We start from the raw sequence: 14,900 nt of genomic DNA on the forward strand, positions 1-14,900 counted from the left end.
GCAAAAAGGCAAACTGCAACATGAAAACGCCATTTAATTGAATTATACGGGGGAGGGGGGATAAAAATACTGCGAGCATTACGAAAATACCTACAAAATAGCGGCAAAATTAAGTTTTACGTTGCTACTCGAAAAGAAGAAATCGAAAAAAGTCGCAATTAGGTTTTAACTAGAACAAAATATTTAACTGAGAACTTTTAAACAAGAGATCCTTTCGACGTTTTGTCGAGCAATAGAACCACCCGAACAAGCGACAAAACACTGGTCCTTTCTTGTTGCTATCTGAGCAGGCATTTAAATGCAGCTGGACAAAACCACGTGTTTGAAAACTGTAGCAAAATAAAAGTACTATCTTTAAAAAAATGCGCCTGGATTTTTCGAAAAACGGGGGAAACAGGAGTCGAAAAAACGCACAAGAAACACAGGTTTGCTTTATTACGCAGATTTTAAAGTGATTTCGTAGCGTTTTCGCCACGGACTAAGCGATTGGAAATAACAGCAAAACAGCTGTACTGACATATATGTAGATCCACTAGCAAATTCGACCACGGAGTGAAAGGAGAGCTTATGAAAGTTTAATTTTAGCAAGCAATTTGCTCGGGTTATTCCTATGTTAATGTTTTTTCTTCTCGGAATTGAAAGGCTAAAAGCTATGGAAACGAAAGTTCGTTCATGTCAATGTGTCGAATTGAATACAAAACTGGAAGTGTTTTTCTGGCCTCTAGGTAACGTTGCAGTACTGAATGGAATTCTCAACACAGCCACCACATTTCTCTTTCAATTTTTTTCAACGATCTTATCTCGTCAAAAATCCGCACAAAGCCATCGACTTCTTAAAGTAACGCAATGTTATCGCGACGGAAAAAGATGCTAAATTTGCGCTTTACTTCTGCGAAGCGTTTCTCAAAATTTCGAAACACAGAGAAAAACCGCCAAGAAACGAGAAAAAAAAATTTACACTAAACTTCATTAACTGCCGTACCAGTAGTTCGGTAGTGTGATGTCCTCGATGCTGATTGGTCGAGGCGCAGGGACATTTAATTGTTAACCGGGCGAACTCGCACTGTGATTGGTCAAAAACAGTTGTGTTTATAATCCATTGTCTCACCGGCCGTTACAGGTGAATTGTGCTATTGTAATGTTGGTAATTTATAGTTAGCGCCAGAAAGGAAGGCCTTTCACTCATTCGCTTGTAAGTGAAACAACGGCCGCACTAGAACTACGCTACGGGGCTTGAAAAAATATCACCGACGAATTTCAAGAGGTAAATATCTGTTTTATTTGCGACATTCGCTACGTGAACAATTCACGTTCCAAGCGTAAATGCGTGTAATAGCTGTCGAATTCTCGGTTAGCCGGTAAAGCTTATATTTACGTCTGCTTATTTTGTAGCACTACGCACAGTCCTGCAGATTTCGTACAATGTTCAGCACCGAGAGCAACGAAGAGAAACAACTCCAGGACTCTAGAAGTCGCGAGATTAAAAAATGCGTTCGAAACTACAAGAAGCAGATGAAGTCGTTGGAATATTCCCGGCTACGATCGCTGGTTCCATCCACAGCTTCAAAGCCGCGTGTTTCTAAGGTACGATACTTTAAAGCGAGTCACTGATTGCCGGCGACTAGGACTTAGAAAAATTCCAAAAGGTAACCCACTGAATTCTTGTGTCTTTCAGATCGAAGTCATCGAAGAAGCAATAAAATACATCGCATATCTTCAGGCCACACTCAGCTCGCGTTTCGAAGAAAACAACGAAAGTAAGCACGAAACTGAAAAATTGCCGGAACTCCAGCGCACTGAATTGAGCGCACATTTTTAACTTAAGTAATTTTTTTTCTCTCTCGCAGACAACAGCGGCGAAGGAGCAGGGGAGCAGACAGATAGCGAGAGACGACCAAAAGTTCTCAGGCAAAAAAGACAGCGTTTAGCTTCATATATGATTAAAACCCAGAGACACACTCTTCCAGCGCGCCGAAAATTTTCAAGTAAGTCTGCAGAAATCTGTGTTTTTCTTTTCACTGTTTGAGAAGTTTAAACCTGGATGGTTTGCGCGTGGTTCAATCGAGTCTAGGACGCGGGTTTCCGCGTTAGAAAGTGAAAATTTCGAGGAGAAAAATCGGTTGAATCGTTTTCTTCATCCGGTAGTTGGGTTGAAAATTTGCAGCTGCACTTTAAAAAACAACATATGTCTCTTTTAGGCTCTCTGCACCTGGCTTCTGGTGCAAAATAAAGTTTCCTTGCGCTGGAGATAAACCACCCTCCAAACACTCCGAAATGGCTATGAGCCTAAAAGCTAGCTTAAATTCTCCGCTCTGAGAGGTTTACGAGCAATTTCTTTGAAATCCGAAGAACATTTAGCCATGGTGAACCCCGTCTCTAAGTAACCATTTCTGGCCAAGGACGTATTTCGACCCTCGAACATGGAAATAAATATTCCAATATTATATTATAACCTTTCAACTTATTAAAATAAAATCTACAATTTACATATCACTCCTCGAGGAAATTAAGGGTTTATTTTGAAAATCTGTTCTCTCGTTGTTGCAGTTTTAGAAAAAAAAGTTCTTTTTAATACACGTGAGAGGGTTCTTCAAGGGTTATCAAGTTTGCCAATGAGATGAAAAGGAGAATAATGCAATTAGGCATTCAGATAGCACCCTGGGAAAATTTAGAGAGTACAAAATATTAATACTCTCATTTATTACACATTATCTCGTATGAAGAGTAAACAAGTTCTCGCTATTAAAAATGCGACATCGGAAAGCTTTATCTTTCTAAAATTTCGCTTTCTTTTAATACTTGCAGGACGAAAGAACACAGAGAGCGAAGGAGAACAGCCAAGATAGATGAGAAGAATTCGCACATGATCGCACCGAAAAATTAACGTCCCAGGGAAAAAAATGAAGAACTAAGTTATAAGCCTGCAAGTTCAGCTGTGATCGACAAATTTTCAAGCTCAGTCGTTCGCTAGGACGATGCTGTCCCGGTTGATTTAAAGTTTAATATTAGAGTTTACGTAAAAAAGCCAGTCAAATTCAAATATATCTGCAAATGAAGTCACTGAACTGTAAAGGAGTGCGCGCGTGCTTGAGTGTGTGCGAGAGAGAAACGAATAAAAAAGAAAAGAAATATTTTGTTAAAACTTAAGCTAGCTGCAAGACATTAACAAGGTTTGTAAATATCTAAAACTGCTACCAGCCTTTTAAAACTTCCTTTTTAGAATGCAAATCCGGCTAAAGCTCTCTTTCACTTGCAATGTGGTTTTTCAGATCGGCTTTGAAAAGGAGCTTTTTACGAAAATGAAACATGCGAACACGTGTTCTTAAAAGAAAAAGAGGCAAGTTTTGAAATTAAATCAAAGCTATCTTGCTCAGAAACCGGTATCTTGAATCACGAAAGTGATTTAGTCAAACAAACGGAGCTTTCCGCTCAATAATTCATTCACAAAAATCTGCTATCTTGCTTTTTTTTAAAGGTTCGATACACTTTTCAAAGTCGATCACTTCCTTAAGGAACCTGAAAGCGGGCGTTTCGTTTTAATTCCTTTCTCTTTCCAGAAGGAAGTTTCACCGATGCATTAAATCGCAAATTAGCTGAAAATTTTAGTTCCAGTCGTAATTGCTCGAAAAAAAGGAAGAGGGCGGGATAATTAAACGCTTTTTAACAAAGCAGTTAGAAAATTAAACAATGAATACTGAGAAGGAAGTTTAGACCGATTTTTCTTGACTGCAACTGAAGCGGAACAGAAAATGCTGAAAGGGAAGAGAATTGTGCTTGCATTTAAAATAAAAGGCGAATAAACTTTCAAAATATGGACAAAAGTGTGTTGAGTGTTAAATTCCAAAAATTGAAGTTAATCCATCATGTTAAACTTTCACTTATATCCTGTTTCGCTTTGTTCTCTATTATAATTTCCACCCAGACTAAAAATTCTTTTTCGCTTATTACGTTTTCCAGCTTTTCTATATGCTTTCTCTTCAAACAGTTTCTTTCATTTGCACTTATCTGTCTTATATTTCCCTTTTCTAGTTGACGTCTATATCCGCGTTCCCTACTGGTCTAGGTTCTTTTAAACCTTTTAGCTCCCAAAAGTGCCTGAATTTGAAAACATAAAACTGAAATTAATAATCCCAGCTACCGAAAACCAATACCACCACATGAAAGAAGTGCTTAATGGCTATCAGTTGAATGGTCACACATTAAAGTTAGAACCACATTGTTCAGTATAATAAACAGTATCACATGAAAGTACTGCTCAATAGCTTTCATTTGAATGGTCGCGCACTAGGGTTTCAACCGCAGACTTCAAAGTTAGAACTACATTAACTGACCCGACACAAAAGCACGCAGAAAACGAAACGAATCGCACTCTTGCAAACGCAACACGGACGCGGAGCGCTCACGGAAAAGGCACGACGCTGCTAAAAAACGCAGACAGCACGCGTTTTGCAACTTGAAGTCAGAACTATATTTATTGGCCCCACACAAATGCACGCAGAAAACGAAACGAATCACACACTTGCAAACGCAAAAAAAGAAACAATAACAAACAAACGCGGAGTGTTCACGGAAAACGCACGACGCTGCTGAAAAGCGCAGACAGCACGCGTTTTGCACACGCACTGTCAACTACACGAGTTTAAAAACGGAAAGTACTGAAACGCTTTCGACCTGCAATGTAGCCTGTTCCAGGCGTTAACAGGCTACCTGCAATGTATCGATCGAGTACAAAACACACACAATTGAACATTCGGTCCTTGATCGAAATTTTATTCCATAGGAGATACTTCAGTTTCTAGAAGCACTTCTTATAGAAGCTTATACTATTTGTTTTAACAACTGAAGGGCAATAAAAAGTCAATAACGTCATAAAGCCCATCAAATGTAGTCTAGGAGTTCGACTCCGTTCTTTACAACCAATCAAAAGACTGAATTCAGAATCGGACTCACGTGTCCACCAATCACGTGCGCGTCGCGTGCTTCTGATTCATAACCAGACTTCCTCGGCCATCACCAACAACCAGGTCCCAGTTTTCACTCACTTGAATCGCTGAACAATGACGGCATTTAAAAGGTTTGCTTCAGATAGTGTCTTGGTCTCATCTGTTAGTTCCTTGTTTGGAAACGTTGTCAAAAGAACAAAGTTCACTCCCGCCATCTGTGGCCTTGAGCTGTATGTTCAACATGCTTAGTCAAGGTAAATAAGTGAAATATCTACTGCAAGACAAGGCTAGAACAAGTTATAAAACGTCAAACAGCTTTAAGTGACGTAAGCTAAAAGTACAGAGCATTTTCACATGACCTCACGGCGGTATTAATGGCGTTCTACACAATGACATTTCTCTTGTTCGGGAAATTAAATGAGTTCTTTTCTTATGTTAACATTTCTTGTTGATTTGTAACGCCAAAAAGGCCGCTTTTAAAACGCTCTATTGTAGTAACTAATTCTTCATTTTAAACGGTTTTGTAATAAAACAGTTTAAAAGGTCTGAAAGATCACGAGTTTTGCAGCTTGCACCCGAGATAGGCTCGCTTCTGTATTCAATCCTATTGTCATGAAAATATTAAAAGGTGTAAGTATAAGCGGCTTAGTGTAGCCAGCTCTAGTAAGCTCGTAATTCTACTGGTCCTGTAGTTTAGCAGTTGCTATTGTTTCTGGGGCTAGAGGGCGAAGGATAGCAAGCCATTCACGTGACACCCTTGTGAGAGCTGCTACCTGACCCATGTGAAAAGGGTTACCGTAAAATTCCGGTTTATAAGCCTCCCCCCGGTTATAGGCCCATCATCCTGGAATACAAAAAAAATACATCCGGTTATAAGCCCCCCAAGCGCCCCCCCCGGATATAAGCCCCCCTTTACCGGATGACTGTACTGAACAGGGCTAAATGTTGCTTTTTTGTGCGTTTTTAACTTCGATCAACAATCCCGAGGCTCGTTTCGAAATTCGTTTTTTTCCTTCCGCTTATAAGCCCTCAGCCCGAATATAAGCCCCTCCGCTTATAAGCCCACCCAAAAACCCTTACGAAGTTGTGGGGATAAGCCCAGGGCTTATAACCGGAATTCTACGGTATTCATTTGCACTCGTTTTAATCTCCCGCATTCTTAACTCTTTACTTCCTAAGAATGATTAAAATCAGATTTCTACTTAAGATATTAGAATACCATCAAGCAGACAGGCGAATTGAAAACAAAAATCATTAACTTGGGGATACTGTCCAAAGAAATGTGCGGCAGTCAGATAGGTGAAGTAGTTTTTCGAGCTAGGAGTTAAAAGATATTACTTATTTTTTTGGTCAAAGGATACGCACAGATAAATCGTCGAATATCTCCAACTGTATGCGAGTGGTTGAATTTGGAAACCATGCTGCAAAACGAATGACATATTAGTTACACACGGATTGGCGGATTGAAAAATGAGCGTTACCAAGATTGCGTCTGTTGTTAGTCACGCAACAGGTCTTGACGCGGGGAGTATTGCGTGACTAGTGAAAGTTCACTCTACAAGCAAGCGTTACCCTGAATACAGCGATATCTTCACGCTGCCAATGTCAAATTTTCTTTGTAGCACACTACGCAATTTAGTTCGTTTCTGACTGGGAAAAGGCGTAAACTAACCCTTTGAATTACTAGATTTAGAGAGTCAGCTCTAGCTGGTTTTCTTGCGGGTGAGGCTCCTCTATCCAGATCGAACTGGAATTTGGAAGTGTTGATTAAAAACGCCATTTTGAATCCACGGAAACGTTTTCTTGACTGTAAGGTTGCAAAATTAAAACTAAATTGGAAGAACTTCTTCAATGCACGGAATTTACAGACAATTTCTTATGACTTAATTTAATTACGAGCGTTTATTTTTGGCTAGTGCTTGATGAAAGACCAACTTTTATGCCCCTAGCCATGGTCTCCGAGTTTATGATCTCTCAGCGTAGTATTTAAACTATCCCTATATATTAAATAATAAAGATGGTAAATTATAAGCTCGGTAATAAATAATGAAGATGAAGTATTCAACATGACACGAGCATGGGAAAAGAAAAATTGAGTCCCCGACGGGAATCGAACCCATGGCCTCCCAGATACCGGTTGGGCGCCTAACCAACTGAGCACGAAAGACTCGTACTGCCATTTACTAGGATAGTGACCGCGTCCTGCAACTGCTAGGATCAGCAATTCGAACAAAGGTATAAAAAAAGAGGTAAAGCCGGTAAAAAAAGAGAGAGTAAGAAGGGGGAGCGGTCGAGGGAGAACCCGGCCTCCCAGATACCGGTTGGGCGCTCTAACCAACTGAGCTACGAGAGACTCGTGGCCCTATATATTTACCCATGTGAGAATCAAACTAAAAAAAAATGCCGACCAACCGTGTTCCATCAGCCAGTCGAATCTGTATGTTGGTCACAGGCTGTGATTGGTCCAGAGGAGTCGCTGGTTCTGATCGCTTACTGGCGGCTGACGAAGCTTGTTGGTCTGTTGAGTGACTGAACTTCACTGGAGGAGCTGGACTAAAGAATACAACAAAAGAAATAGTTATTTGAGTCCAAAATCTGTTATCTCAGTTATTCAACAATTTAGTCTCAAAACGGGGAGGTATTGTTTTTGTGTGCACAACTTCCGGTAGAGGGGCTTCTCTCTTTTTCCATCGCGTGGCCGTCTCGTGCCTTTCGCGTTTCAGAATCGCGCGCTACGCAGGCGCCGGCTACGCACGATACGGGAATTAATAAAAACGAACGAACGAACGAACGAAGCAAAGCAAAGGAACGAACGAGACGAAGTTAGACCTCTATTAAAAGTGAACGAATAAATCAATGAATGCACGAACCGATGAAAAAACGAATAAAGACAAGAAAAAAGGAAGGAAGAGAGAAAGGACATTAGAAGCAAATGAACAGAAGAAGGAATGATCCATGAACAGACGGAAGGACGAACGAACGAGAAAACGAAAGAATCCTTTATATGGTGCCGTTTCTAATTTAGCTTAATGTTAAGAGTGAGCGTGCTTGTTAGCTTGTTAAAGACAAGTCAGACTTGTGATTTAAAACTTGCTTATACTGAGAGCTTTGATGTTAAAACAAACCAACCTTCCTAATTTGTGCCCTGCACCAGAAAATGCCTGGATTTTGGGTTTAGGTGGAGGGACGTATTCTTCATGCCTGTGATCCTCCATATTAACATGAACCTCTCCTCTCCGCGACAGTCTTAATAGCTCTTGTGGAATTTCCCTACAGAGAGAAAAAGTAAATGAAAAGTGTATATACAGAATACCCGGTACATTTGCATCTAATTTTTGCATTAAGACTTTATCTTGAAGGGGTCGCGGTGGTGGCGCAGGCAGAGGGTGACAGGGCGCAAACAGTCAACTCTCACAGAAGAAGACATTAGATATTGAACTGATTGAGTGATTAAATATTTCAATTACTAATTTATACCTTGAATTCTTAATGATCCTCATTTTCTTTAATTTCCTTCTAATCCAATAACATCCTTCCATTTCTTACCAGCATTCCAAAAATAAATTGAAATGTCAAAAGTTGTGGGACCCTCCAAGGGTGGATAATGCTGTCCATGGGAAAGTTTTTTTCCAGTGGATAGTCACTATGTCTGATAGTGTAGTTGATTTTGCAAGACTTGTCCACTGTACAGTGAGTCACTCCTTATTTATAACACCACCCCCTCCCCCCCAACCCAGAGCCGCGAGGCCCTGCGAGTCACGTATTACTAGTTAATCCACTATTTAAAAAAATTTAGTGGCTTGGTTGCTTGAGAAACAGCACTAAAATTTTAGTTCAGAGCTTGTATAAGATCAAAAAAGGGGCATCAAAAAGGAAATCTTCGAGCCATGTGGCCCATACTGCAGGAGCTTAACCCGGTTTCTGTAGCATTAAGTGGCTATGAATATTTCTACTCCCCCTGAATGGGATGCTAGTCCATCACAGGGTACCCCCTCCAGCATTATTTCGCTGGTACCCATTTATACACCTGGGTGGAGAGGGTACTATGAGAGAAAAGTGTCTTGCCCAAGAACACGACACAGTGCCCCCGGCCAGGGGTAAACCCAGACCGCTCTAATCAGAGTCTCGCATGCTAACCATTAGGTCACTGCGCCTCCTTAGCATAACCCAACAATATTTGTAATGTTTCCTACCCTCGTTTGACAGAATTCAGAAATTGTTCATTTGCCGGATCATCCATACTCCTCAAAGGACCATCATCAACAGAAAAGCCATTGGACCAGAACTTTAAAGCAACTTCTGTCTGGCAAGAGAATTTAACACCACAAAGCAAATTTAAGTGTATTGACAATGAATCAAAACATTGAAATTAAAGTTATTATTTTATTATAAATTTATGCCACAAGATCTCAATCAGCTTTCTTACTGAATACTCTATAGTGCTAAAGCTATAAATTACTCTATAATTTTTCCAGACTTCATGTAAGTGCTGTTTTAGTGGCAAAGGATTACTTCCAAATTAATTTTGCCATGTGGGTTTGTGGGCATTTTGCCAAGCAATCTCAGATAAAAATTGCCGGCAGGGTGGTCACAAAAATTCAACAGTTGATCATCAAGTTATCTTACTGTTTCTTGTTGACTGTCGCTATGTCTGCTTGATATTGTTTCTGGAAGCGGTTGTGAACTTTCAGCCTCAGTGTCCCCAAGGCGATATCCTACAAGGAAAATGAAATAGAAGGATGGTTAAGTATACATGTGGCCTTATGCACCTACACACATGCACTGGCAAGAAGAGTGATGATGATGATGATAAAGATGACGATGATGAAACTATAAAGAGTCATGTTTAAACCAAGCTGGGGAACACTGCCCCCACATATCCCAGTTTCCCTAGCATGAAGACTAACAATATGCTGGTGTCCATTTATACCCAGGTGAAGAAAGATACAGTGAAAGGAAATTAAGTGTCTTGCTCAATAACACAACACAATGTCCCCAGCCAGTATTCAACCCAATGATAAATGGAAAAATAAATTTCCTTGTGCTGCGTGGCACTTGAAAAGTACAAAAGTATAATAAAGTTCTCACTAAATGAGTTGAAAGTGCCTTTAAAATAGTTAAAAAATCCAAAGGTTTCGGGCTTTGCTCTTCATCAGTGGAAAGTCGATTTCAGTTAAAACGCTGGCTTGCGCCATGAAAACAAATTTAAGTTCAAAGGCGCGTGCGCGATAAGAGCACGTGACAACCTAAAGATATAAAGAAAAGTATTCAACCCAGACTGCTAGTTCTAGTATCCCACACACCAACCGTTAGGCCAGAAAATTCTCAACCAGTCAAACTGGCAGTACGCGTGTTGGGCAACACACTTTCTCTCACTGTGCCTCACGCCACCCCGGAGTATAAATAAGTACTGGCGATCTCTGCAGGAGGGGGGACCTGTCATGGACTAGCATCCTGTACTGGACAACCATTCAGTAGCAACACTCAAGGTCAATTGACAGAGCTGATGAACTATGATGCTTGAAACTACTTAATTACAAGGTTAAAGGTTAAATCCGCTCCACTCCTGGGAATTCAAACAGTCTTGTTGCTCATTGTGTTCAATGAATGAAGAAGCATTCTCAAGTCAAATTACTCAAAAAATAAAATTTCTGAGGCCCCACAACAGGAGTCGAACCCATGACCTTTCAGATACAAGTTGGACACTCTAACCACTCTCCCATAACTCAGTGATTGGAGTGTCCAACCAGAATTTGGAGGGTCACGAGTTTGACTCCCACTGGGGGCCTCAGAAATTTTTATTTTCTGAGTAAATTGAGTTGAGAATGCTTCTTCATTCATTTCATTTTATCCTAGTCACCATTCCCTTGTCATTCATCATGTTTCTTAAAGCAATAGACACTGATGAGTTCTTTAAATCTTACCTGCACCCTTAAAAGCTGGTTGGTGTTGTGCTGATGGTCCAGCGATATCTTGGTCATCGACAACCTCAGCCCCATGTCTACAACAAACAAACAGTATCATCTTTATAGTGGGATACAATCAGCCGAAAATAACTAAGTGCTTGATTTGCCTGGTTGAAAAATCATCTGTAGTGCTCAGTTTTCCAATAAGAGAGGGGTCTCGTATCAAAAACCCAAGGAGGTTGGCTCCCTGACCTGACAAGCAAAAAAAAAAACCTCTGAAAATTTGGTAGGGCTCTTATTACAGTGAAATCTCAAATGTTTGACCCTTGATTTTTCAAACCTTCTGATAACTGGAACCAAAAGTCTTTTCCCTGCCCATAGTCAAACACTGAGTGACTGTAATTCCCAGGGGGGTACTCGGCATTTCAAGTGACGGGGATGATCAAAGGATTTTTTTGGATTCAAAATTTTCGATTTCTGGATTTTTTTTGGGTAGGAAAATTTGGCAAGTATTTTTTTTATTTAAGTAGGGATGTTTTTGGTTATTTAAGACAAACTGAAGTCTTGTGGTAGTGCTTTGGCTGTGTTGTTCTGTGAATAAAGTACAAACCAACGTGTTTTGCTGTTGATTTTTGGGGGTTAATTTTTGACGTAGGGATTTTTTTGGGATATGTTGGAAGCCCTTGGGATTTTTTTGGGTCTTGAATTTTGCCCCCATTTGATCATTCCTGTCATTTGAAATCCCGAGTACTCCCCCCCCTCCCCTGGGCTGTAATTTCACCCATTTTTTTTTTTCAAACTACCCGATTTGTTGAACCAGGTTTCATTTTCCTTTGAGGTTCAAAAAAGTCCAGATTCCACTGTCTATTGATCCAATGCAATTCCTCATTGACACTTTGCCTTAAACACTTATCTGGAACCCTAATGCAGTCTGCAAAATGGTTGATTCTTTCTCTTAAAGGTAGCCCAAAGTGCCCACCTACATCTAGCTAGCATAAAAACAGGACATCTAGTGGAACTAGTAGCTGCTGCCCTGTGCTTAACATTGTTACTACAAAGAAAGAGACTCCATTTTGACGAAGATTATTAACCTTATTTAGAGAACTTGTTGTTGTTCCCTTAAAAGATACCATGCGTCCAAAAATTACCTTTTAGCCTCATCAAATATACTCTGCGTGACATCATCTGAAGTCTGTTTCTTTCTTGGAGGACCAAGGATCTGCTGCCCACTACCAAGTGAATAAAATGCGGAAAAAAACACAATTAGCTAAAAAGTACTGGTTCATTGAACATCAGCCATAATTTGACTGCTGTCAGTTAAATAATAACAATATTACCATGGCTGCAGTAAACTAAAAGCTAATCAATTTAGCATTCTTTTTTGCCAATGATGCATTCAAGATTGTTTACTAGAGTTATTTACCTGCTGGAATGCAAAGTCCAAAAACATTCACGTTCATGCCCCCTGTGACTGAGCCCCCTTTTATTACCCCGTCGCGTCTTTATGTTAAAGAGCCAAAAGTAAGTGATGTCATTGATGATAACTGAACAGATTCTGGATTTTACTTTGCAAAAAGGAATACAACCTAGCAGTTGTCAATAGGAGTAACCGAATGCCCTAATAATTTTCACAAGGTTTAGAATGCATAAAAAGTTTGCAAAAACTGGCAAGTCAAAGTCTTGTGGAAAAAAGTGTTGTTTTTTTTTCAATTTGTAAAGAATTACTGGGTATGTAGGAAATATTTATATCCACCATCAAAGCATAAGGTTTTGTTTACAACAATAATATCAACTTTAACCATTGTAATTTTTTTTGTAAAAAACTACATTATTCAACCCTCAGGTTGCAACTTAGTTTAATAAAGCATCTACTGGTATCTATCTATCTATCTTTATTTCTGGAAGGTAATGCAAAACAGGGTGAGTTGATCAACCATTGGCCCTCTTAAGAAGCTAAAATTAAATAAAACAATATTGTGATTTACAACTTAAAAACTTGTGACACAGGGTATCCTACCTTGTCTCGGAGCCACCAGCATAAAACGCTTGCCCTTCCTCATCATCACTGTCATTATCATCTGCTGCTTGCATGCTTGACAGGGATGTAATGTTCCGTCTAAAAAAAATTCAAATCATTGAGACCCCAAAGTTTCTTGATAAAACATTGGGCACAGAATACATGTACATTCTGGGTTCAAATAAATGTCAGGTAAATGAACAAAGTTATCACATGTAGTTTCTAAATTACAGTAATCAATGTTTGTAGCAAATTACCTTAACAAACTCCTGGTTGTTAATCAACTATGCCATTGAAGTAAAGTTTCTTCATGTTCAGTTACGAAAACATGGTACACTTTATCTCCCACTTTAAAGCTACAAAGTGTAACTTTGTGAAGAAGCAAGCAAGTTACATGTACACTTTGTTGCCACTTGGCAAATTGTTTAATTTACTTCTTACATTTTTTTTAACTTTGTGGTCAGTTGTAATGTGACCCAATTTCTTTCGGCTATAGGAAATGGAAGAAACAGCAATGGCCAGTCATGAAAGGCACATACACTATATTCATTAGATGGTGGCTTCAAAGATCACACACTCCATTTCTACACATCTGAACAATAGGTGTTTGTTTGGAAGAACAGGGATGATGCGCAGTTAGAGCACTCCCCCCCCCCCTCCAGCACTGGGGCCCAGGTTCGAAACCAGGACCCAGCCTCATATGTGAGTTTAGTTTGTTAATGATTCTTGTCCTTACTCTGAGTGTTTATCTCTGGGCCCTTTAGATTTCCTTGCTCCACAAAAAACCAACACTTTCAAATTTCAATTGATTAGAAATCTGTGGGCGACAATTTTATCAGTTGCAAGGCTATTATGCATAACCCTCATTAAAGAAAGTCAATTTATTCATTTATTGATTGATTGACTGATTGATTTATTCATTCAGTTACTGTTGTTGTCTCTGCAACTTACCCTGTGCGACTTGGAACATTTTGCCTTAGTCTGCTACTTGGCTGCTGTTTATAAAAACAAAGAGAACTAATCTTATACTACGTTCTGTTGTTCTGTTATATTAAGTCTGGATGTCTACACCTCCCTCCATTAATTTACTGACTTCTCGCACGTTAACATATTTGTATAACTTTTGGACTTTTATATTCATTGTTATACTTTTTCATTCCACCAAACCAATGAGGATCTAAGCTTTTACAGGTAGGTCAATATGTATTCTCAGTATTTGGGCCCTGTCCACACTGACCTGGGTAAATTTGAAAACGCTGGGTAAAATGTTTTCCACCCTCATTAGCCCGGGTAAATTTGATAAGGATACCCACTTTGGAGAGCGTTTTTAAAAAGCTCCATTTTTGGTGACCAAAAACGCTGTTTCAGTGTGGATGGTTGGTCTATCCGTGTAAAAAAGGATGCGTTTTCAAATTTACCCGGTCAGTGTGGACGGGGCACATTAACAAAATATTTTTTAGCTTACTTTTTTAAGAAGCCAGTGCCAAACTTTTACACATATTTTTGATATCCTTGGGGAAACTATTTAATTTGTTTCTCTCAAATCTCAATCTCAAACATTGAGATTCTCAGGAAACAAAATTAACTTTTTCCCTCGGTACCATTCATTAAGAGTTTGTGTTAAAGAGATCTGTCAAACAATTAATATGATACCTCCTGAGGTTCTTCTGGGGTTTCGTGCGCTACATTATCCTCATCATCACCCATTGTATCATAAAAACTGCTAAGAGCAGCCTAACAAACATAAAAATAACATAATTAAATAAAACTGACAGAAAGAAGGAAGTAACAGTATTAGAAAGCAAGCTTATTTTGCTTGTATTTAAATGTACGAACCCTACAAAAGATTCCTAAACATACACTAGATAACTCACATTAAGATCCCAGCCGGCAGATTCCAAATAAAACTGAGCCCGCTCTACATCAACATCAGTTACACCGGAAAATTGAGCGACAAGTTGACTTCTTTCTCCTTCGTCCGCCATCTTGAATAGAAGATCACGTGTGAGTATCGCGACGGAGACTGGGCACCAA

At 39.5% G+C, this 14,900-nt stretch overlaps 2 protein-coding genes across 2 annotated transcripts; one reads left to right on the forward strand and one right to left on the reverse strand.

Annotated features, from left to right (window-relative positions):
- The first annotated feature begins 1,114 nt into the window (after nt 1–1,114).
- Nucleotides 1,115–3,944, forward strand: LOC144650328 (uncharacterized). Its single transcript, XM_078509979.1, has 5 exons — nt 1,115–1,264; nt 1,393–1,584; nt 1,676–1,757; nt 1,848–1,985; nt 2,806–3,944. Exons 2-5 carry the CDS (start codon nt 1,423–1,425, stop codon nt 2,844–2,846), a joined length of 423 nt encoding a protein of 140 aa, XP_078366105.1. The 5' UTR covers nt 1,115–1,264; nt 1,393–1,422; the 3' UTR covers nt 2,847–3,944.
- Nucleotides 3,945–4,749: 805 nt separating this feature from the next.
- LOC144650329 (NSFL1 cofactor p47-like) lies at nt 4,750–14,882 on the reverse strand. The gene is made up of 12 exons (XM_078509980.1): nt 14,741–14,882; nt 14,520–14,600; nt 13,818–13,861; nt 12,867–12,965; nt 11,998–12,078; nt 10,868–10,944; nt 9,570–9,658; nt 9,137–9,246; nt 8,073–8,213; nt 7,356–7,496; nt 6,305–6,364; nt 4,750–5,171 (listed from the first exon to the last, which is right to left on the reverse strand). The coding sequence occupies exons 1-12, from the start codon at nt 14,849–14,851 to the stop codon at nt 5,039–5,041; spliced, it is 1,167 nt and encodes a 388-aa protein (XP_078366106.1). The 5' UTR covers nt 14,852–14,882; the 3' UTR covers nt 4,750–5,038.
- Between the last annotated feature and the right edge of the window lie 18 nt (nt 14,883–14,900).

The sequence above is a fragment of the Oculina patagonica genome, chromosome 4, assembly GCF_052425735.1.
Source record: "Oculina patagonica isolate OP01 chromosome 4, crgOcupat, whole genome shotgun sequence".
Classification (NCBI taxonomy): domain Eukaryota; kingdom Metazoa; phylum Cnidaria; class Anthozoa; order Scleractinia; family Oculinidae; genus Oculina; species Oculina patagonica.

What these genes read in the sequence shown, in the direction of transcription:
- LOC144650328 (XM_078509979.1), top strand. Translation starts at nt 1,423, where the DNA reads ATGTTCAGCACCGAGAGCAACGAAGAGAAACAACTCCAGGACTCTAGA. An exon ending in CAAAGCCGCGTGTTTCTAAG is followed by an intron (nt 1,585 to 1,675) that starts GTACGATACTTT and finishes TGTGTCTTTCAG; the next exon opens with ATCGAAGTCATCGAAGAAGC. An exon ending in TTTCGAAGAAAACAACGAAA is followed by an intron (nt 1,758 to 1,847) that starts GTAAGCACGAAA and finishes TCTCTCTCGCAG; the next exon opens with ACAACAGCGGCGAAGGAGCA.
- LOC144650329 (XM_078509980.1), bottom strand. Translation starts at nt 14,851, where the DNA reads ATGGCGGACGAAGGAGAAAGAAGTCAACTTGTCGCTCAATTTTCCGGT. An exon ending in GCTGGTGGCTCCGAGACAAG is followed by an intron (nt 12,079 to 12,866) that starts GTAGGATACCCT and finishes TTCACTTGGTAG; the next exon opens with TGGGCAGCAGATCCTTGGTC. An exon ending in ATTCGACGATTTATCTGTGC is followed by an intron (nt 5,172 to 6,304) that starts GTATCCTTTGAC and finishes TTGAACATACAG; the next exon opens with CTCAAGGCCACAGATGGCGG.